Source organism: Callorhinus ursinus, unplaced genomic scaffold (assembly GCF_003265705.2).
Source record: "Callorhinus ursinus isolate GAN/ISIS: 27379988/994484 unplaced genomic scaffold, GSC_fseal_2.0 scaffold2, whole genome shotgun sequence".
NCBI lineage: Eukaryota > Metazoa > Chordata > Mammalia > Carnivora > Otariidae > Callorhinus > Callorhinus ursinus.
This window is the reverse complement of record NW_027397064.1, coordinates 92,127,208-92,150,813: the sequence shown is the minus strand read 5'-3', so window position 1 is coordinate 92,150,813 and position 23,606 is coordinate 92,127,208. Positions and strand designations below refer to the sequence as shown.

General features: G+C 36.3%; 1 protein-coding gene across 5 annotated transcripts in view; it reads left to right on the top strand.

Annotated features, from left to right (window-relative positions):
* ACMSD (aminocarboxymuconate semialdehyde decarboxylase) overlaps window positions 1-23,105 on the top strand; it is a 72,822-nt gene extending 49,717 nt beyond the window's left edge. For 4 of the 5 annotated variants that reach the window (XM_073884700.1, XM_025857013.2, XM_073884720.1 and 1 more), the window contains 2 exons: window positions 17,986-18,084; window positions 21,891-23,105. In XM_073884700.1, coding sequence (XP_073740801.1) covers window positions 17,986-18,084; window positions 21,891-21,953 — 162 coding nt within the window. In that variant the 3' untranslated portion in view covers window positions 21,954-23,105. Of the gene's footprint in view, window positions 1-17,985; window positions 18,085-18,928; window positions 19,476-21,890 lie in introns of those variants that run through there. The other variant, XM_073884706.1, reaches the window with a different exon arrangement.
* Window positions 23,106-23,606: the final 501 nt, after the last annotated feature.

The window sequence follows — 23,606 nt, the reverse complement described above, 5'->3', positions numbered from 1 at the left end:
TTCCAGCCCCCTGTTCATTGCATCTAGCATGTTTCTAATCTCCTTAGAGATTATTATTAAGTCACTTATCCCTCTCACCCTCAGGTTCCTCAACTGTAAAATGGAAATGACAACCATGCAGAATTGATGTGAGGAGTTGGCATAATACTATGTCAAAGTACTATACAAATATCAGCAATTTATATCACCTATTCTAGTGCTTTACAAATAGTAGGTATTGAGTTAATGTTTGTTTAACTGAGTTTGTGTAATGGTTTTATGAGTATAAGGCTAATCTTACTGTGCATTGATTGAATTAAACCAGGCTCCTTCTCTAGGAGAACAAACTGAATTTTTGATAAGTTAGAATTTTTGTAGTAAGCTACATTATAATAGAGTTATGTTGTATTTACTGCATATGCTACTAATGAAATTGGCTAATGAGAAGATAGCTAATTGTTCCTTTTCTAGAAGACAAATGAACTCTCTCTCTTCTACTATGTGAATTTATTTAGTAAGCCACATCTTTCAGTGTTCACAGCATTTCCTGAAAATGTGAAAAAGTTAATACATCCCAGCAGGTGAGCAGTTTATTTCTTTTCCCTGGCAGGACTATTAATCACTATTATTATCATCTCAGTAAGTCTTTGACCTCATAGGGAATGTGTGTTGCCAGCTTTGGGGAGGGAAACATATGTTGGGGGAGAGTGCTGGTGCTGAGAAATAAATCAGGATTATCCACTGTCTAACAAAGAAAGCCATTGTCTGGGTAGATGGTATAACTTCAGGATCCCAGAAGAAGCAGCCATGGTAACTAAAAGGCCCACCATTAGAATTATTCCTTTGGGTTTACAGAGTCTTTAGAAAAGCCCTACTAAAATGTAGATGTTGTCAAATGTTACATTAGCACAGATATCCTTAAAAATTGGTTCATGATTATGGTGGATCTTAAGGGAATAGAATCCTACGTCACAGACAAGAAGACAGAAGAAAGTTCTAGCTTTTGGAAGGCCAGAATCAGGTACGCTATTTGGGAACCTGAGATATCACAAGAGCTTAGGTTTCCCTGAGAGCTTCAAAATAGGGCAGCAATCATCCACGTCCATATCCTATGCCTCCTGAACTAGGATTCTCTATGTAATCCCTTTAAAATACAATCAATTTGCAGTTATGAAACAAAAGGTGGTAAAAATGGCAATACAAAAAGTATTTTTAACTCAGGAAATATTTATTAAGCTTCTATCAAGTGGAGACTGTTATTGAGCAATGGAGAATGCAACCTTCATCATACAGGACCCTACTTGGAGGAATCTCATCTCCCCACCTCTTCCCTACTACTATCTCTTCTCCCTCTGAACAAGAAATCTCATTAACAAGAACTTCACTTCCAGTTCTTTTATGCCTACTTCATTCTCCCTTATGAAATTCCTAACAAGTGAGAAATGGTCAGAAACTTACCAGAAAGTATCAATAAAAGGTATATAGATAGATATAGGGTATGAAAAATTAACAAACCAGAGATTATCACAAGCAGATAATTAACCTCCTGTAGAGAGGAACTGTGAACAATAGCTACTAAATAATAATTGAATATTGCCAAACCATGACTTTGGAGTTTGGCAAAAGGCATCCACAATCAAGTTAGCAAGGAGAACGAGGAAGTATCTTAACCAGGAAGGATGAAATGCCGAGGAATGGTTTTCATTTCTGTTTTAAAATCCTTTGCTCTCTTCATATTAAAATGGAACAGACACATTCCCCCCTTAAAATGTATTTATATCCACGAAGGCCATAATACTGAGAATGGAAGAATTCCTGACTAGAAAGCAAAATAAATTTCTAAATCTCAATTTCATGTTAATGTAGTTAACAAATGTAATATAGCAGGGGACTTTTTTAAAATTATGTTGTGTTTTGGAACTGTAAACAGCTTTAGCAAGAGGAGCAGAAATAAGAACAAATGAAGCTCCAGTGAATGCAAAGCAGGCATTCAGAACAAGATCAGCTGTTGGCACAGATGTGAGTAGACATAAGTTTGGGCCTTTAGGGCTTCTATAAGCAGGTGTATTTGCTTGGTTTTTTACAGTAATGAATATAAGAACCTAGAAATAGAGTTGTTAGTCCATCATGGCCTTCCTCTAAATTTATTATACATTCTCCCATATCATTTCATGTGAATGTATTCATAAACCCAGGAAAATTATTTTTTTTTTGGTAGAAATCAAAGTGTCATTTATTCTTACAGGAGCTCAAATTTAGCATATTTAAAATATATTTAGGCAGTAGCTCTTTCTGCCCACAGGTCCTGTCCCTGTGCTTTAATAAACCACCATTTTGCACCAAAAAATAAAAATAAAATAAAATATTTTAATATTTCAGGACTAGTAACAATCAGACGACTTCCCTCTTTCATATATTCAAGTATTCATTCCTTCAAAATATAAAGCCACTCTCAGATACATTATAAGCATATGTCAGAGTTTTATTTCAAATTTGTTTTAAAAAAAGAGGCTTTCTGAAAAGTCCAACTCAAAGAATCTATCTTGGCAGAGATATTTTATAGGGAAAATGATGGTCAGACAGTTATTGTTGACTGGATGTAAAAAAGAAGACAACTATCCAGTTAAGGACAATTAGCCTCTTTGTATTATTGGTTAAAAGTCCTAGACTAGTTTGAAAACTAATAGTCAATGAAGGGGGTGCCCTAGAAACTCTTAAGCTCAATAAGTCTATCCAAAAAATTAGGCAAACATTTTATCAAGAATGCTAAACTATGTTTGGTGACAAATGTTAACTAAATTCATTGTGGTGATTATTTTGTAATATATGCAAGTATCAAACCATTATGTTGTATACCTGAAACTAACATAACGCTATATATCAATTATACCTCAATTTAAAAAGAAAAAGAATGCTCATTATTCCCCAGGAAGAGCAGATAGTCATATTAGACCACAAAGTTCTGCCCCAGTTCAGATTTAGGACACCTTTTTTTTCACATTTACTGGAGGCATTTTATTCCACGCTAAGAAATTTGGGTTTCACCTCCTGGACAACAGGAAATTATTAAAGGATTTTAAGCAGGGATGTGGCATGATCAGATTTTTATTTAAAACAGCATTTTCTCCAGTGTTAGATATTGATTAAAATGGATGAGACTGAAATCAGTTAGAAAACTATAGTAGCAGTCCAATTTAATTCAATAAACATCCACTCTGTACCAAGCTTTTGCTCAGTGCTGGAGACAGTTTTTGTCCCACTTCTTAGCTGAGTTGAGGAAATGGAGACACAAGTCTGGCTCCACCACATACTAGTTGTACAACTCTAAGCAAGTTAGTTATCATCTTTGCTTCCTTGTCTGTTGAATGGGGATAATGATAGGACCCATCTCATAGAAAGGCTGTGAGAATGAGTTAATGAATGCAAATGGCTTAAAACAGCATCTCACATATGGTAAGCAATCAATAAATGTTAGATATTATTATTATAAGGGGTTATCTCACAGCAATGTAAGAAGTGCTGTGAATAAAAGTATCTGTAGGGTGCTTTAGGGATACAGAGTTTGCACTTGGCTGAGTGAAGGGCTGGTAAGAGCCTGAGTTGAGGGAAGAACTGGGGAAGTAGAGAGGAAGTGATGGGTGCAAGAAATGATACAGTGATAGAATCCAAAGGGCTCAGTGACCCCTGAAATGCTGGGGTGACAGAGCAGAAGGAGTCCAACGTGATTCCCAGGTTTCCAGTTTGGGCAACTGGGTGGAAAGTAATGCCATCAACCTAAAGGAAAAACAGGTTTGGGTTCATGCTCTATCGAGTAATCTTTCACAAGTCATTAGAATTTGTGAAATAACCTAATTAATACCCAAGATACAATTCCCAGTTAACAGTGGCAAAAAGGTCATACAAATCTTATCAGAGTTGTTATTTAACATTCTCAACTGGAAATAGTCATTATTATGGAAGGCACATTAAAATCCTAAACTCAGTTACAGTATAAATCTAATTAATTGCTCAAGTTTAAGTATTTTCCAAACGTCCCCATACTGTTGGCCCAATATCTACGACTTATTAACTCAGATGAATATAATGTAGGTTAATTGAGGCCAAGAATATGAGTTAGTTCAGTGGTTCTCAACCTTGCTTGTGCATTAGAATCATCTGGGAGCTTTATTTTTTTTTTTAAAGATTTTATTCATTTGTCAGAGAGAGCACAAGTGGGGGGGGGGCAGTGGCAGGCAGAGCCGGCAGAGGGAAAAGCAGGCTTCCTGCTAAGCAAGGAGCCCGATGCAGGACTCGATCCCAGGACCCTGGGATCATGACCTGAGCTGAAGGCAGACACTTAACCGACTGAGCTACCCAGGCATCCCAGCATCTGGGGAGCTTTAAAAAAATGCTAATGTTACTAGTATTTTTAGGCCCCACGCCCAGATATGATGATTTAATTGATTTGGGGTAGGTTCTGGGGTATTTTTTTAAAGCTCCCCAGGTGATATTAATATACAAGTAGCATGAAAAAACTGGGTTAGCATCAGTATGAATTTATAATTTATGGTCACAAGGAACCTTAGAAATACTCTAGTTTTGGAACTTTGCTTTTAATCCATGGAAACTATGGTCAACAAAGTCTTGTGTAAACAAGTAAAATAGAAGCAGAGTTGTTCTAATTAGGCAGTAGAGGTTGGGAGGGAAGCTTTGTCTGATAGGCCTCCGCCTCACCCCTGTCCCATCTCTCTTGTATAACCTTCATTGATGCTGCTTCCCATCCTCCAGTCCCCAAGAATTCTCTATATAATAGTTTAAAAAAATCCTGACAACTAAAAATAAAAAAAATGTCATTCTCTCATTCATGAAATATTTTTAAGCTCTAACAACATGACTGGGGCTGATATATGGGAACACTTCATATTTTAGAGTAGAAAACAAATGACAAATGTATATAGAATATGAGGAAATTCATCTTGCACTCTCTGGGTAAAATAAATAAAAATAAAATCTTAAAAAAAAAAAAAAGCAGAGGGTGCCTGGGTGGCTCGGGCATTAAGCATCTGCCTTCGGCTCAGGTCATGATCCCAGGGTCCTGGGATCGAGCCCCTCATCGGGCTCCCTGCTCAGTGGGAAGTCTGCTTCTCCCTCTCCCACCCCCGCGCTTGTGTTCCCTCTCTCACTGTGTCTCTCTTTCTCAAATAAATAAATAAAATCTTAAAAAAAAAAAGCAGATAGAAAGAAATGACAAAGAGCCAAAATCAAAGAACAGAACCAACATAAACAATAAAGAAAATTGATAAATCAAAATTTGGGTGTTTGGTGGTGCCTGGCTGGCTCTGTTGGTAAAGCATGCAACTCTTGATCTTGGGGTCATAAGTTCAGCCCCACATTGGATGTAGAGCTTACTTTAAAAAAAAAATTGTTTGGGGCGCCTGGGTGGCTCAGTTGGTTAAGCGACTGCCTTCGGCTCAGGTCATGATCCTGGAGTCCCGGGATTGAGTCCCACATCGGGCCCCCTGCTCAGCAGGGAGTCTGCTTCTCCCTCTGACCCTCCCCCCTCTCATTCCCTCTCTATCTCATTCTCTCTCTCAAATAAATAAATAAAAATCTTTAAAAAAATTGTTTGTTTGTTTTTTAAAGATTTTATTTATTTATTTGAGAGAGAGAGAGATTATGAGACTGACACGCTGCCTACTGCGCTAAGGAGGCAGGTTGAGAGAGAGAAAGCACAAACAAAGGGAGGAAGAGAGGGAGAGTCAGAAGCAGACTCCTCACTGAGCAGGGAGCCCAACATGAACCTGGGATCATGATGTGAGCTGAAGGCAGATGCTTAACAAACTGAGCTACCCAGTCACCCCAAAATTGGGTTTTTTCTTAAGAGATCAGTAAAATAAACTCCTATAAAGACCGATCAAGCAAAAAAAAAAAAAAGAGAGAGAGAGAGCACAAATTACTAACATCAGGACTAAAAGTGGGATAAAACCACAGATCATACAGACATTAAAAGGATATTAAAAGAATATTATGAACAATCTTAGGCCACTAAATTTTACAAATTAAATGGACAAATTTTTTGAAATACACAATTTACCAAAATTGTAATATGTATTAAAGGAAACTGAATTTGTTTTCAAAAACCTTTCTACAAAGGAAACTATAGGCCCAAGTAGTTTTCCTTGTAAATTCTATCAAACATTTAAGGAAGAAATAATACCAATCCTATACAAACACTTCCAGAAAAATAGAGAAGGAAACAATTCCCAACTCATTTTATAGGGCCAGAATGACCCTAATACCAAAACCTAAAAAGACTACATAAGAAAATAAAATTACAGATCACTATCCCTCCAGAATAAGATGCATAATCCTTAACAATTATTAATAAATCAGGGGGGCCTGACTGGCTCAGTTGGTTAAGTGTCCAACTCTTGATTTCAGCTCAGTTCGTGATCTCAGGGTCATGTGATCAAGCCCCGTGCGTCATGCTCCGCGCTGGGCACGGAGCCTACTTAAGATTCTCTCTCCCTCTCTTCCTCCACCCTTCCCCCCCTCTCTAAAATATATATATATATATATATATATATATATATATACACACACACACACACACACACATATATATGTAAATCAAATTCAGCAATAATTTAAAAATACTACATCATGAACAAGCAAGGTTTATTTTAAGAATGCAAGATTGGCTTAACTTTTTAAAATCAATGTATTTCACCATATTCATGGAATAAACAGTATGATTATTTCATAGATGAAGAAAAAATATGACAAAATTAATTACTCATTCTTGATTTAGAAAAAAACTCACAATATAAGGAATAGGAAAAAATGTCCTCAATTTGATAAAGAGCATCATCAAAAAACTTATAGCTATCATCATACATAATGGTAAAATAAACACTTTCTCCCTAAGATAGGGAAAGAGGAAAAGATGTCCACGCTCACCCCTTCTAATTAACATTGTACTAGAGATCCTAGCCAGTACAAGATGAAAAAAGAAATAAAACGCATACAGATTGTGAAAGAAGTAAATTCTCTTTGTTAAGCAAATGACATGATTGTCTATGTGGAAATTTTTAAAGACCCTACAAAGTAACTACTAGAACTAATAAGTGAATTTAGCAAGACTGAGGACATGTGGGCAATTTTTTTTTTTAAGTAGGCTCCATGCCCAGCGTGAAGCCCAATGTGGGGCTTGAACTCACAACCCTAAGATCAAGACCTGAACTGAGATCAAGAGTTGGATGCTTCACCGTCCGAACCACACAGGCACCCCCATTAGGGCAATTTTTAAAAAATCAATTGTTTTTCTGTATACTAAGAGCAAACAACTGTAAAATAAAACTTCAATACAAATCAATTTGCAATAGTGTTAAAAAACACAAAATATACAGAAATAAACTTAACAAATGATATGCTAGACCTTTACGTTGAATGCTATAAAATATGACTGAGAGCAATTTTTTAAAACCTAAATAGGGCGCCTGGGTGGTTCAGTTGGTTAAGCGACCGCCTTGGGCTCAAGTAATGATTCTGGAGTCCCTGGATCGAGTCCCGCATCGGGCTCCCTGCTCGGCAGGGAGTCTGCTTCTCCCTCTGACCCTCCCCCCTCTCATGCTCTCTGTCTCATTCTCTCTCTCTCAAATAAATAAATAAAATCTTAAAAATAAGTAAATAAAACCTAAATAAATGGAAAGATATACAGTGTTTAAGAATCCAAGAACTCAATATTAAGATGCCAATTCTCTCAAAATTAATCTATACATTCAATGTAATCCAAGCTGAGTCCAAAACGTATAGGGATATACAAAGGACCAGAGAGCCAAAATAATTTAGAAAAAGAAAAGTAAAATTGGAGACTTGCACTGACTTAAGAGCTACTATAAAGCTATAGCAGTCAACACAATGTGGTGTTGACATAAGGACAGGCAGATAGATCCATGTAATAGATGAGAAGAGTGCAGAAATAGTCTCACTTTTACATGATCAATTCATTTCTGATAAACGTACAAAAACAACTAAATGGGGAAAGGAAAGCTATCTCACAAATGGGACTGGCACAAGTAGATATTCATATGGGGGGAGAAAAATGAAATGTGACTTTACCTCATACCATAAACAAAACTTAATTTGAGAAGGATCATACACCTAAGCATAAAGCTGAAACTATAAGGCTCCAAGAAAAAAATATAGAAGAATATCTCTTTAACATGGTAGCCAAAAAAAAAAAAAAAAGGACACAGAAAACAGTAAACATTTTTTAAAAAGACGAGTTAAACTTCATCAAATTCCTTTATCTCATCATAAGAAAAATTAAGTGAAAAGGCAAGCCACGGAATGGTGGAAATATTCACAAAATATATGTATGACAATGCACTTACATCCAAAATAAAGAACTACTACAACTCAATAATAAAAAAACAAATGATCCAATTTAAAATGGACAAAAGACTTCAATAGCCATTCTGCAAAAGATTTACAACTAGCCAATAAACATGTTTAAAGATACCAAGGGAAACGGGTGAAAGTGGTCAAAAGATTCAAACAACCAGTTGTAAGATAAGTTCTGGGGACGTAATGTACAGCATGGTGACTATAGCTAACAATACTGTGCCATGTATTTGAAAGTTGTTAAGAGAGTGGGGCACCTGGGTGGCTCAGTCGGTAAGCGTCTGCCTTCGGCTCAGGTCATGATCCTAGGATTCTGGGATCAAGCCCCAGGCCAGGCTCCCTGCTCAGTGGGGAGCCTGCTTCTCCCTCTCCCTCTGTCTGCTGGTCCCCCTGCTTGTGCTCTCTCACTCTCTGTCAAATGAATAAATAAAATCTTTAAAAAAAAAAAAAAAGAAAGAAAGCTGCTAAGAGAGTAGATCTTAAAAGTTCTCATCATAGGAAAAAATATTTGTAACTATGTGAGGTGATACACGTTAAGTAAACTTACAGTGGTAATCATTTTGCAATACATACATATGTCAAATTATTATGTTGTACTTCTTAAACTAATACAACGTTCCATGTTAATCGATCTCAGTAAGACTTGAAAGAAAAGAACAAACTAAAAGGAAATATGCTCTTTAAAATGGTAAAAATAAGTAAATAAATAAAGACACTCTACATCATTAGTTCACCAGGGAAATGCAGTATGAGAAACCACCACACATCACTAGAGTGCTAAAAAGAAAGAGACTGAAAACTGCCTGGCAAAAGATATGGCACAACAAAACTTCAGTATACTGCTAACAGAACACACTCCTACATACTCCTACGATCATTTACTCCTAGGTATTGATCCAAGAGAAATGAACACATATATCCACAAAAAGACTTTATAAGAATGCTCATTGCAGCTTTATTCAAAATAGCCAAAAACCAGAAACAATCTTAAATGAAGGGACATGCGAGAACTTTCTGGGGTGATGGAAATATTCTGCATCTTGATAGGGGTATGAGTAACACAGGTATATGCATTTGTCAAAACTTACCAAATTGAGAAAAAAACTTATCAAATTGAACACTTAAGAATTTTACATTTTACTCTATGTAATTATCACTTTAAAAATATATTGAATTATAGCTAACTTTGTTTTTTGCAGTAGTATGTATTAGCAATTCTGAAAATACTTTCTGTGCATTCTAAGACTTGCATAAAATGAGTAAATAAATTTAGTAAAATGCAGGTATCTCCCTGTTGAAGACAGTTACAAATATAGATAAATATAGAAATATACATATACACAAACATATATATATATGTATATATATATATATATGTAGTTCCACATCAGCAATAATTATCCCATCTAGTGCCCAGATCTTGGTTTATACACACCATTTTTCACAATAGGGAAACTGGGCTGCTTGGAGAAATGGCTGATTCCAGGACAGAGAAAGTACAAAATTAGCTAGAAAAATTTCTTGTGCCTGAGAGTACTTAAAAAATAGTGGGGAAATAGCATGTGGACACAGGAAACAACTTGAAGGTATTCACACTGATCAAACTTATGATCTGTTCATCAAAATAAACAATGACAGAAATGGATTATAACCCAGTAAATAAAATAAAGTCCAGGATGATATAAATATATAAATGAATGCAGAATATATGTGAATAAACAAATGAACATATATATTTATATAAACATGTATATATAATAAAATCTCTTCCGAAGGATTAATGAGTATAGAAAAAATTATAGAGCTAGAAAATCATTATTGATAAAATATGATAAAGCCAGTGGGCAAAAGTTTCATGAGGAACAAGATATTGATGTGATCCTAAAGTGTCTCCCCACAAATTACTTATTAATCATGAAGGGAAAAAACTAACTTTATATTAGAGAAACTAGGCGGGCACCAATTGAACTAAATGATTAAACATCACCAATACTAGGACATACTGATATCGTGCACCCCTGATAATGATGTACTGAAAAAGACAATTTGCTTCTGCAAGATTCCTACCAAAACTAGACAATCTATATATAATCATGAAGAACAATCAGACAAACACAAACTTAAGGACATTCTATAAAATAGGTAGGCTGTACTCTTCAAAAAAATCCAGGACAAGAGTAAAAAAATAAAAAGTGTTCCAAATTAAGAGAAACTTCAGAGCAACTAAATTTAATGTGATTATCAATTGGATCCTGGACTAGGAAAAAAAAATATTGGGACAGCTGACAAAATCTGAGTATGGACTAGGAATAATATAATAGCATTATATCAATTTTAAATGTCCTGATTTTGAGAACTGTACTGTGATTATACTTTTCAAATGTCCTTTTTCTTAGGTAATAAACTAATTCGTTTAGATGTAAGGAGCCATGATGTCTCCACCTTACCTATAGTTCAGAAAAATATGCATATATACATAATTATCTATAAAGACGAAATGATAAAGCAAAGGGGGCAAAACGTAAAGAATTGGTGAATTTGGGTGAAGGTTAAATAGCAGATCCCTAAATTATCCTGCAACATTTCTATCAGTTTAAAATTTTGGCAAAACAAAGAGGTATCCACCACATCAATCAATCAGTCAATCAATCAAAAATAGGAGTTCAGGGCTGGATACAGCATTTCAACCAGAGAAATCAACCCAGTAAATTCAGGAAACTATAAAGTTTGGTATAACTGGTACATACCATGACTTATTCAGGGTTCCAGCAAAAAATAAGATGGTATACTTAAATTGGGAAAACTACAGGAAAATTAGTAAATGGAATATTTACAAAGATATGGAAAGATCCATTTCCATTCCAGGCCAAAACTTCAAGACAGGACTCTGTGAATGGGTCTGCATGACACGAGCTGAGACTTCTGGGTGGAGCTAAGCTGGATAATTCCAGAGGGAGGGACCCGAGATAAACACTTTCCTTCCATTCTCTAGTCTCCCGCCTGTGTTACCTGTTAGCTAAACCTAACTAGAAGCCTAAGGTCAAGGGAGTATTTGCATAGTTCATACAGGTCAGTCTCCAGGGGACAAATAGTGAAGAAGGATGGAGAGTGGATCTGGAGAAGCAAACAGAAGCTATCCAGGATGCAAGTGGACAGGGATGAGAAAGAGAGCAAGAGGGTGGGAAAGAGAACAAGAGAGAGAATGAGAATGAACACGATGTGGAATAAATATTAAGATCAGGACTTCAATATTAGGTAACATGTTGAGTTTTAATTGCCTTTGAGGTAGTTGAGGAGTGATGTCCAGCAGGAAGCCCTATTCTCAAGACTCGAGGCTTAGAGCTAGATCTTTGTTTATCCACAAGGCTGTCTAAGCAGCACAAATAGAGTAGCAATGAAAGAGAAGAGGCGCACCAAGCTAAGAGACACTTGCCATTTTTTCACTATTCATTTACTTTTCCATCCAATTCATCTGTTTTACTCCCTATCACTCTACTGGACGTACACTTAATAAGGATGCCATAACCAATAGATACTTTTCAATCTTTATCTTTTTTATCCTCTTCTAAAGCATTACTTATTAAAAACTTTTCAAATATCTCTCTTTGCATTTTTTTCTAATACCACTTTTTTCTGGCTTTCCTTCTACCTCACTAGTTTTCTCTGCCTCTCTTGTGGGTCTCTGTCCTCCATTTCTGCAACCACTCCACCAGCAGTGTTGATGTTCTCTATGGCTCTCTCCTTAGCTCTCATCAGAAAACATGAAGGCAGTGGAAAACATATTTAAAGCACTGAAAGAAAAAAAAAACTGTAAATCAAGAACTCTATATCCAGCAAAAGTATCCTTCAAGAATGAAGAGAGATGAAGACATTTCAGAATAAACAAAAATGAAGAGAATTCATCATTAGTAGACATGCCATACAAGAAATGCTAAAGGGTGTACCTGCAGGTTGAAATGAAATGACACTAGACAAAGGAGAAATCACAGGGAAAATTAGAAAATATTTAAGACAAATACAATACAAAACACAACATTCCAAAATTCATGAAGTTAGCTAAAGCAGTACTTAGTGGGGAATTTATAGCTGTAAAATGCCTATAGTAAACAAGAAGAAAAATCTCAACTCAATACCCTAGCTTTGCACCTTAAGAAACTAGAAAAAGGAAAGCAAACTAAACCCAAAGCAAGCATATGGAAGGAAATAATGAATATTGGAGCAGATATGGAAAAAAATAGAGAATAGAAAAATAGAGAAAATCACAAAACCAAAACTTGGTTGAGATCAGCAAACATGGCAAACCTTTAGCTAAACTGACCAAGAAAGAAAGAGAGAAGATTCAAATTATTAAAATTGGAAATGAAAGAGGAAGCCATTACTATAGACCTCACAGAAATAAAAGAATTACAAGAAAAAAAATAGGTAATTGTACACTAACAAATTAGATAAACTAAATAAAATGAAGAAATTCCTAGAAAGATGACAGAAACTGATTCAAGGGAAAAAGAACATCTGAATAGACCTAGAACAAGTAAAGAGGTTAAGTTAGTAATGTTATTTTCTTTAAAGATTTCATTTATTTATTTGAGAGAGAAAGTATGAGAGAGAGAGAGAGAGCACAGGGGGGAAGGGGCAGAGGGAGAGGGAGAAGCAGACTCCCCACTGAGCAGGGAGCCCAACTTGGGACTCGATCCCAGGACCCCAAGATCATGACCTGAGCTAAAGGTAGACACTTAACCAACTGAGCCACCCAGGCACCCTCCCCCAATGATATTTATTAAACTCATTCCAGCACCATATAAAAAGAATTACACATCATGACTTACTGAAATTTATCCCAGGAATGCAAGGTTTTTCAACACACACACAAAAAATCAATACAATACACCATATTAATAGAATAAAGGACAAAAACTACATAAACATCTCAATAGGTACAGAAAAAGTACTCAACAAGATCCAACAGCCTTTCATGATAAAAAACACTCAACAACTAGTAGAAGGGAGCTTCCTCAACGTGATAAAGAGCATCTGTGAAAAATCCACAACTAACCTTAACATACTTAATGGTGAACTGAAAGGTTTTGCTCTCACCACTTCTGTTCAGTATTGCACTGGAGATTCTAGCTAGGGCAATTAGGGAAGAAAAATAAAAGCCATCCAGACTGGAAAGGAAGAAGCACAATTATTTCAGATGATACAAATTCATATATAGAAAATCCCAAAGAATCCACAAATAAACTAATAATTAAACAGATTCAGCAAGGTTGTAGGTAACAGATAAATATATAAAAATTAATTGTATTTCAGGGGCATGTGAGTGGCACAGTTAAAAGCTTCCAACTCTTGGTTTTGGCTCAGGTCTGATCTCGGAGTCGTGGGATCGAGCCCTGCACTGGGTTCTGCACTCAGCAGAGTCTCTGCTGAGTGCAGAAAAGGGGAGTTTCTCTCTCCCTTTCCCTCTGCCCCTCCCCCGCTCTCTCAAATAAATAAATGTTTTTAAAAAACTGTATTTCAATACACTACTAATGAATAATTCATAAATGAAATTGAGGAAACAATTCCATTTACAATAGTATCAAAAAGAATGAAATACTTAGGAATAAATCCAACTGAAGAAGTGCCAGACTTGGGCACTAAACTATAAAACATTGCTGAAGAAAACTAAAGAAGACCTAAATAAATGAAGACATCCCATGTTCATTAAGGAGTGCACTTGTGATGAGCACCAGGTGATATATGGAAGTGCTGAATCACTATACTGTACACCTGAAACTAATATTATACTATAAGATAACTGGAATTTAAATAAAAACTTAAAAAAAAAAAGACATCCCATGTTCATTGATTGGAAAACTCAATAATGTTAAATGGCAATAGCCCCCACATTGACCTACAGATTCAATGCAATCCCTACCAAAAATCCAGGGGCCTTTTTTTTTTTTTTTTTTTTTTTGCAGGAATTGACAAGCTGATCCTAAAATTCATATATAAAAGCAATGGACCCAGAATAACCAAAACAATGTGAAAAAGAGGGACAAAGTTGAAGGGCTCACACTTCCAATTTCCAAAACATTCTACACAGCTATAGTAGTCAAAACTGTGTAGTACAGTCCTATAAGGAGAGACATTTTGAACAGAGGTGCCAATACAATTAAGTGAGGAAAGAATAGTCTTTTGAACATATGACAGTGAAACAACTGGATATCCACATGCAAAAAAATTAAGCTGTACCCCTTACTTACACCCCACATAAAAATAAACTCCAACAGATCAAATACCTAAATGGAAAAGCTAAAACTACAAACCCTTAGAAGAAAATATAGTTGTAAATCTTTGTGACCTTGGACTAGGCAATAATTTCTTTTTTTTTAAGATTTTATTTATTCATTTGAGAGACAGACAGACAGAGATAGCAACAGAAAGCACAAGTGGGGAGGAGAGGGAGAAGCAGGCTCCCCGCCAAGCAGGGCTCGATCCCAGGACCCTGGGAGCATGACCTGAGCCAAAGGCAGACAGATGCTCAACCAGCTGAGCCACCCAGGTGCCTCTAGGCAATAATTTCTTAAATGTGACACCAAAACTATAAGCAACCAAAGGAAAAAATTAGATAAATTAGACTTCATCAAAATTAAAAACTTTTGTACTTCAAATATATGTCTAGTAAAGTGAAAAGACAACCCACACAATGAAGAAAATATTTATAAATATATATCTGATAAATCTCTAATATTCAGAAAATATTGGAAAATTCTTACAACTCAACTATAAAAAGAAAATATAGGGGCTTGAATCGACACATAGGATCAGAATAGATATTTCTCCAAAGACATAAAAATGGCCAATGAACACATGAAAAGACGTTCAGCATAATTAGTCATTAGAGAAGTGCAAATCAAAACCACAGAGAGATACTACTTTATCCCTACTATGATGGCTTTAATCAAAAAGATGGACAAAAACAAGTATTGATGAGGATTTGGAGAAACTGGAACCCTCACGCATTTCTGGTGGGAATGATGCAACCACTGTGAAAACTAGCTCCTCAAAATGTTAAATGTGGACTTACCATATGACCCAGCAATTCCACTCCTAAGTGTATATCCAGGAGAAGTGAAAATACGCTCAGGTAAAAACTTATACAAAAATGTTCAGAGCACTAGAGGGTGTTATGCTAAGCGAAATACGTCAACCAGAGAAAAACAATTATCATGATTTCACTCATGTAGAATTTAAGAAACAAAACAGAGGATCATAGGGGAAGGGAGGGAAAGATAAAATAAGCCAAAATCAGAGAGGAAGACAAACCATAAGAGCCTCTTAACTATAGAAAACAAACTGAGGGTTGCTGGAGGGGATACAGGTGGGGGGATGAGGTAACTGGATGGTGGGCATTAAGGAGGGCACTTGATGTAATGAGCACTGGATGTTATATACAACTGATGAATCACTGAACTCTACCCCTGAAACTAATAACACACTATATGTTAATTTAAAAAAATGTTCTGAGTAACATTATCATAATAGTCAGAGGGTAGAAACAACCCAAGTGTCCATCATCTGATAAGCGGATAAACAAAATGTGGTACATCTATACAATGGAATATTATCCCACCTAAAAAGGAAAGAAGTACTGATTTAGACTACAACATGGATGGACCTTGAAAACAGTACACTAAACAAAAGATAGGACATATGACATAATTCCATTTACATGAAATGTCCAGAATAGGCAATTCCATAGACAGAGAGGATAAATTAGTTTACACTAGGAAGGGGGGAAGGAGGAAATGCAGAATGCCTGCTAATGGGTATGGGATTAACTTTGCAGTGATAAAAATGTTCTGGAATAAGATGGTGGGAATGATTACACAAATTCATAAATACACTAAAACTCACTGCATTATATACTTCTAAAGGCTAAATTTTAAGGTATGTGAATTACGTTTCTTTTCTTTTAAGATTTTATTTATTTATTTGAGAGAGAGAGAAATAGAGCATGAGCATGGGGAGGGGCAGAGAGAGGGAGGGAGAGGCTGATTCTATCCGCTGAGCAGGGAGCCTGATTGGGGACTCGATCCCAGGACCCTGGAATCACAACCTGAGCCGAAGGCAGATGCGCAACCGACTGAGTCACGCAGGTGCCCTGTGAATTACATTTCAAAAAGGGAGACAGGGATCTCCTCCATCCCCAAATCCTAATCTTCTTTTCCACAGGCAAATAATGTTGTTTCTTGAGTACCATTCCTGAAATAGAGTGTATATACAAATGTATATTTGTGTGTCTATAGGTCCCTTGTTAAAAACAGAAATATGAGCATAGCAGATACATTGTCCTAGATTTCTTCTCCTTACAATATAACAACATCATTCCTCTCTCTAATATAACTTAGTGATTATTCCATTTCAACATATGTTAAGTATTCCTCAATCTTCTTTATTTTTTAGATATGCTATAATTTAGTTTGCTAGTCTTTTGCCACTACAAATAATGTTGCAATTAATTTCCTTGTATATATTTCCATTACATGTGTATTAGTGGAACACATTTCTAGAAGTAAAATTTCTGGTTGAAAATGTGTTTTTCTTATTTTGATAGACTGCCATTATTAATTTAATGTCTCTCTTTCTTACTAGATTATGAGTTCCCTGAGGACAGGGCCTATTTCTGTTTGGTTGGCCAGGGTAATCTAGATTCTAACACATTGCTTGACATACTGCTTTATATATTTGTAGATGGACAAGCCTGTGTGCTTTGTTGTACAAAGTGTCAAATGGAGATTTGAAGCAACATCGTTAAAAAAAAAAAGACAACTATTCAGTTTATAGAGATAAGAATTCTTTGGGGATTGGTTTTTGTTTGTTTGTCTTTACTTTTCATCCAGTTGTTTGTTACTTTTTTCCTTTTCAACTCCAGTATGTTTTCAAAAATTATGGGATCAGGGGTGCCTGGCTGGCTCAGTCCGTGGAGTGTGCAATGCTTGATCTCAGGGTCATTAGTTTGAGCCCCACATTGAGTGTAGAGATTACTTAAAAATAAAATCTTTTAAAAAAAAAATTATGGGAGGGGCACCTAGGTGGCTCAGTCAGTTAAGGGTCTGCCTTCAGCCCAGATCATGATCCCCAAGTCCTGGGAACAAGCCCCGCATTGGGCTCCCCGCTCAGCGGGGAGTCTGCCTCTCCTTCTCTCTCTGCTCCTCCCCACTGCTCATTCTCTATCTCTCTTTCTCTCTCAAATAAATAAATAAAATAAAATTATGGGATGAATTGCAATGTGTCATTCTAAGAAATATAGAATCCTTAATTTCATCTGATGATATCAACATGTTTTATTAAATAAATTCTTGCTTCTTATATATATATATGTTTCAGTTATTCAAAAAAGGAAGGATGGGGGGGTTGATTTGCAACTTTAAGAAACCCAATAGCGACACCTGCTGGAGAAAATGTCAGAATATGTTTTGAATCCATTAAATCAAACATTTTAGATCAGTTTGCTTCTATTAACTGGAAGGAATTTGTTATTTTATCATAGGAGTACTTGTAATAAGTAAATATAATTATATTTACAGAAGATTCTTTGATGCTCTGTAAAGTTACAGTTAAAAAATTTTTTTTCAGGATCAAGTCATTTTGGGAACTGATTACCCCTTTCCACTAGGGGAGCTGGAACCTGGGAAATTGATAGAGTCCATAGAAGAATTTGATGCAGAAACAAAGGTACATGCTTTTTACTTCATGGTCTTCCTGAGTTTTCCTGCTCTAATTCTTTGGTTTCAGAGAACTTTGATATGCGACAACAAAGAACAAGGGAAACATTATGCTTAATATTCCTAGAATTGTTACTAGAAATAGTGGAACTACTAAAGGGCAAAGGAAGATGTGGTGTATATATATATAAATATATATACAATGGAATATTACTCAGCCATAAAAAAGAATGAAATCTTGCCATTTGCAACGATGCAGCCGGAGCTAGAGCATATAATGCTAAGTGAAATAAGTCGGTCAGAGAAAAACAAATACTATGTGATTTCACAATGTGAAATTTAAGGAACAAAACAAAGGGAAAAAAGGAGACAAACCACAAAACAGACTCCTAACTATAGAGAACCAACAGATGGTTCCCAGAAGGGAGGTAGGTGGGGGGGAGGGGTGAAACAGGTGGTGGGAATTAAGAGTACATTTATCTTGAGAGCACTCAGTGGAACTAGTGAATCACTACATTGTACACCTGAAACTAACTTTATGTTAACTACACTGGAATTAAATTTTTTAAATTATTTTTTTAAAAAGCTGAAAGTCAACCTAATACAACTAAATTCATAAAGCCAAGAACAAAAACTGTAAAGAAGCATATCATAATCATATATTTATGCTTGTATGTTTGAATAAGAAAAATGTCTGTTTTTCCTTTAACATTTCTGTAACAAATCTACCAATCTCAAAAATTATAATGATCCTGGTTATTCGGATATTGAGACTAAAGTTTTGATTAACAAGGACTCAAAGAACCAGAACTCTCAAGTAACTGGATTTTTTTCTTTTGGCATTTGATTTTTAGGGTGGATAAATGATACTAAAATGTACTATAATCCTGCCACTGCCTATTCTACCTCTTCGGCTTATGAACCAAGATGAGTTCAAAATGAGAATCTGTCCTCAGATCCCCCTCCTTTGTCATCCCCCTCCCATCCCACCCCTACCCCACAACAAAACAAGTTCTTCCTAAGGGATTCATTGCTAATCACAACTGTAGTCAAGCTTGGCCAAAGATGAAGACATAGGAACATATAAACTCTTAAGAAACCTTACAAATTCTCAGTCATGGGGCGCCTGGGTGGCTCAATCAGTTAAGCGTCTGCCTTCTGCTCAGGTTGTGACCCAAGGATCCTGAGATTGAGCTCCCGTCATCGGGCTCCCTATTCATCAGGGAGTCTGCTTCTCCCTCTCCCTCTGCTTCTCCTCCCATTCATGCTTTCTCATTCTCTCTCTCAAATAAATAAGCTTTAAAAAAAAGTCTCAGTCATAATCCTTTTGCATAATTCCTGGCTTTCTTCTAAACTAGAAGTTCCCTTAGCCAAAATTAAACTTAAACCAAATTACCCTAAGTATCCTGATTAAACCTTTAACAGAATAATAATAATAATTACTATTATTATTTTTGCCTCTAGTTATTTATTGTATGTGCTTATAACTTTTAAGGTCAAAGTTTTAAAAAAAATCTTACATGAAAATGTTATACTCACAAATTCATGACATTCTGTACAAGGTTACTGTAAAATTGTTTATAATAAAAGACTGAAAACAATCCAGTTTTCAGAAAGAAATAGTTAAATAAATAATATATCCATACAATGGAATGTATGTAGCCACAGAAAAATTAAAAATCAATTTCCAAAGTATCTTAAGTTTACAAAGCAAGGTACAAAACAACGCATACAGTGTACTTCCATTTGTGTATAATACACTATCCATTTGTGAAAAATGTCCATATACCTATATAAGCAAATACTTATATATGCATAAAATATTCTGGGAAAACAGACAAGAAACTGATAACTCTGGGAAGAAAAAGTACTGGTTGGGTGGCAGTAGTGAAAGGAGGCATCCATTTTATACCCTTTGAATTTTGAGCCACATAAAGGTAAATTTCACTAAAAAATTTTTAGACACAATAAACCCATTTGATGACCACAACAACACTGGGAGGTGGACAGGCAGATGCATTCCACCATGTAGATGCAGAGGAGAAAAACAAGATTTGGGTGCTGGGTGATTTGCCAAAGGCAATATTAACTGTTAGATTATATAGCACATGGACCCAACCCCAAATCTGACATGCCAAAATGTATCTTCTTCAAACGATAGTTGGTACTAATTTATTTTTAAAAGTAAAGCAAACGGTTTTCTCAGAGCAACAATAGTCTCTTCTAAATCCTCCTTTAAGACGGGTATGGCCCAAGTGTGTATCAGGGAAGAACCCTGAGTAAGAGGTCCCTGCCTCAAATTCCCCACTGTCCAAGGCTGTGTAAGAACCCTGAAGTGATCAAAATATATAGAGACACATTAATATCCAGAGATGTTACACAACCCCATACATGTTTCCTTCTACTCTCAGCTACATGGTGCCCTTTGCAAGCTGGACATATATCAAGTAAGTTACCCCCTTAACTCACAGGATTTTTTTTTTAAGATTTTATTCATTTATTTGAGAGAGAGAGAGAGAGAAAGGGAGGAAGGGAGCATGCACACATGAGCCCGGGAGGGGCAGAGGGAGCTGCAGACTCCCCACTGCACAGGGAGCCTGATGCAGGGCTCCAGGATCATGACCTGAGCTGAAGGCACATGCTCAACCGACTGAGCCACCCAGGTACCCCAGCTCACAGGAGTTCTTGCTGTGGGGTTGACCTAGTCTATAACTGGGAAGAAAGTGAGGAAAAATTTGGCAGTCCTTTTTTTCATCTGAAAACTATAAATTTACATATTTGTACCATATTCTGAGGTGCTTCATCTATCACTTCTCTTGTGCCAAAAGAGCTTACCTTTTATTCATGGCCATGTGAAGGGACAACACATATGTCTAAAAACTGGAGGATATCTAGATGACTTCTGGGTACTATCTCCAGCTCACCTGTTCCACAGACCTAACCTGTACCTTTCTTTATGAAGTTGACCTTTGAACAACACAAGAGTTAGGGGCGTTGACCCCTCCATCAAAATCCACACATAACCTTTGGCTTCCCAAAAACTTAACTACTAATAGCCTGCTGTTGACCAAAAGCCTTACCAATAACATAGATGATTAACACATATTTTGTATCTTACTTGTATTATACACTATATTCTTACAATATCTAACTTTTTACAATTTTTTTTATTTCTAGGCTACACAGTTTGTGAGTTTTTTCAAATTGTCACAAATCTCCAAAGAATTTTCCAATATATTTACTGAAAAAACTCCTCATGTATGTGGACTTCCACAGTTCAAACTTATGTTGTTCAAGGTCAACTGTATTTGTCTCTAAATAGTCCTTGAAACCCATTAGAGGGTCCTATATAGGTTTCAAAAGAAGGGCATTTTTTCCTAAGAGGGCTTTCCCCCTTATAATTCTCCTTTCTTCCCATGACCAAGTTTCAAACTTAGATTTTAAATAGTGGGGCAGACGGGGTCAAGAGATACATCGTTTAACCTGCTAATATTTTTCTCTCACATTGGGAAATTCATCTTTTAAAAACCTGATAAAGGGGCGCCTGGGTGGCTCAGTCATTAGATGTCTGCCTTCAGCTCAGGTCATGATCCCAGGGTCCTGGGATCGAGCCCTGCATTGGGCTCCCTGCTCAGTGGGAAGCCTGTTCTCCCTCTCCTACTCCCCCTGCTTGTGTTCCTCTCTCGCTGTGTCTCTCTCTATCAAACCAATAAAATCTTTAAAAAAAAAAAAAAAACCTGATAAGGACACTCAGTAAAGTATTTTGAAATAACCATTAAATAATACTTTAAATAGAACCTTTCTTTTCTGTTGCAGGATAAACTCAAAGCTGGCAATGCCCTAGCATTTTTGGGCCTCGAAAGAAAACAATTTGAATGACTGGATTTACTACAAAGGCAAACATTCAAGAAGTTATCTTATTTTTGTTTTTAAATATGTATCACACATGCATTACTAAAATCTTATTTGGAATTATTTTACCCAGAAATAGAATATCCACAAATGTTCTAAATTATTCATAACAAAAATGACTCAGAGAATATGTTTTCATTCTGAAAAACAGCACATTGTTTTATGTACCAATCAAAAATAATTTTCCCAACACTTTTTAAATTAATGTCAGAAATAAAAAGCAAAATGTCATTAATGATTTACATGTAGAAAGACCAAACACCAGACTCATCCTGGAGGGCTGAGGTAGGTTCTCCACTTGGAGCAAGTCTATGTGAATAGGGCCCAAATAACCCGTTTTTATCCACTTTTAACACCCTCCATTAGTCCACAACTGGGCCGGGAATGCTTTACAATCCAAAAAATAAGTGATACATATATTGCATCATCTCTAGAGGGCTTACAGTCCAATTAAAGAGGCAAGACACATGTTCATGGAATAATTATTAAGCAATACAATCGGAAGCACAGAAGTTTCAGTAAGAAAAACTCATCTGGATTCAAACTTGCGCAGATCTTCACAGAACTCGGACTGAGTCTCTAAGGATGGACAAGCCTAGTTGGAAGATGGGAAATAGACAAAGAGGCAAAAATCTACAAGAACAGGGATTTCAGACAGAATGAGAACTTACCTATTCTGAAGAAAAGCTCCAGTCTATAATTTACTTTTACCAGAAGCTCTTTTAATTTAAAATACTGAGCAAAATGTGTAAAGCTAGTTAAGGAGATTGAGCAAGGAAATACCAGGGTAGCTTTGTTCTACTTACTTCATTTATGGTTGTCCCATCTGGGCTGCTGAAAATGAACTTGTCCTGGGAGGGGTGATGAACATCTGTGGTTCATGTACCTCTGGCTGAATTCTAAAACCAAATACAATTTTTCAAAATGACCCTCTTGGGGCGCCTGGGTGGCTCAGTCGTTAAACGTCTGCCTTCAGCTCAGGTCATGGTCCCAGGGTCCTGGGATCGAGCCTCGCATTGGGCTCCCTGCTCAGTGGGAAGCCTGATTCTCCCTCTCCCACTCCCCCTGCTTATGTTCCCTCTCTTGCTGTGTCTCTCTCTGTGAAATAAATAAATAAAACCTTTAAAAAAAAATGACCCCTCTTGCTTTGGATTCATTCATAGTTCTCTTCCATCCTATTAGTCCAGAAAACCAAGAGTTGAGTACTGGCATGTAATGTGAGGTGATCTAACTTTTGCTAAACTATACCTATCCCATTATCTTCACCTTATTTAGTTCAGTACTCCCTTTTTCCTGTTCCTCCTGTTGCTTTCAGGGACTTTACCCACCCACCATTCTGCTTACTACTACAATCTGCCTAAAAAGAAAAACAAAGTTGAGCAAAATGGCAACATGAAGCATATGTTATTACTTTTTCCTTCGCCATTCTTTGGGGAAAACATCTGTTATTTTTCATATATTCTATATTTGAACACTTTTAATGTAGTGTTCAATCACTGTTTTATTATGAACAGTAACCTGATCACCTTATTCAATATCATAGACAGATAAAGACAGATTAAATAGATAGAGACAAAGATATTCATACTCAAAGAGTGTTTGTGTGATCTAAGGGGAGTA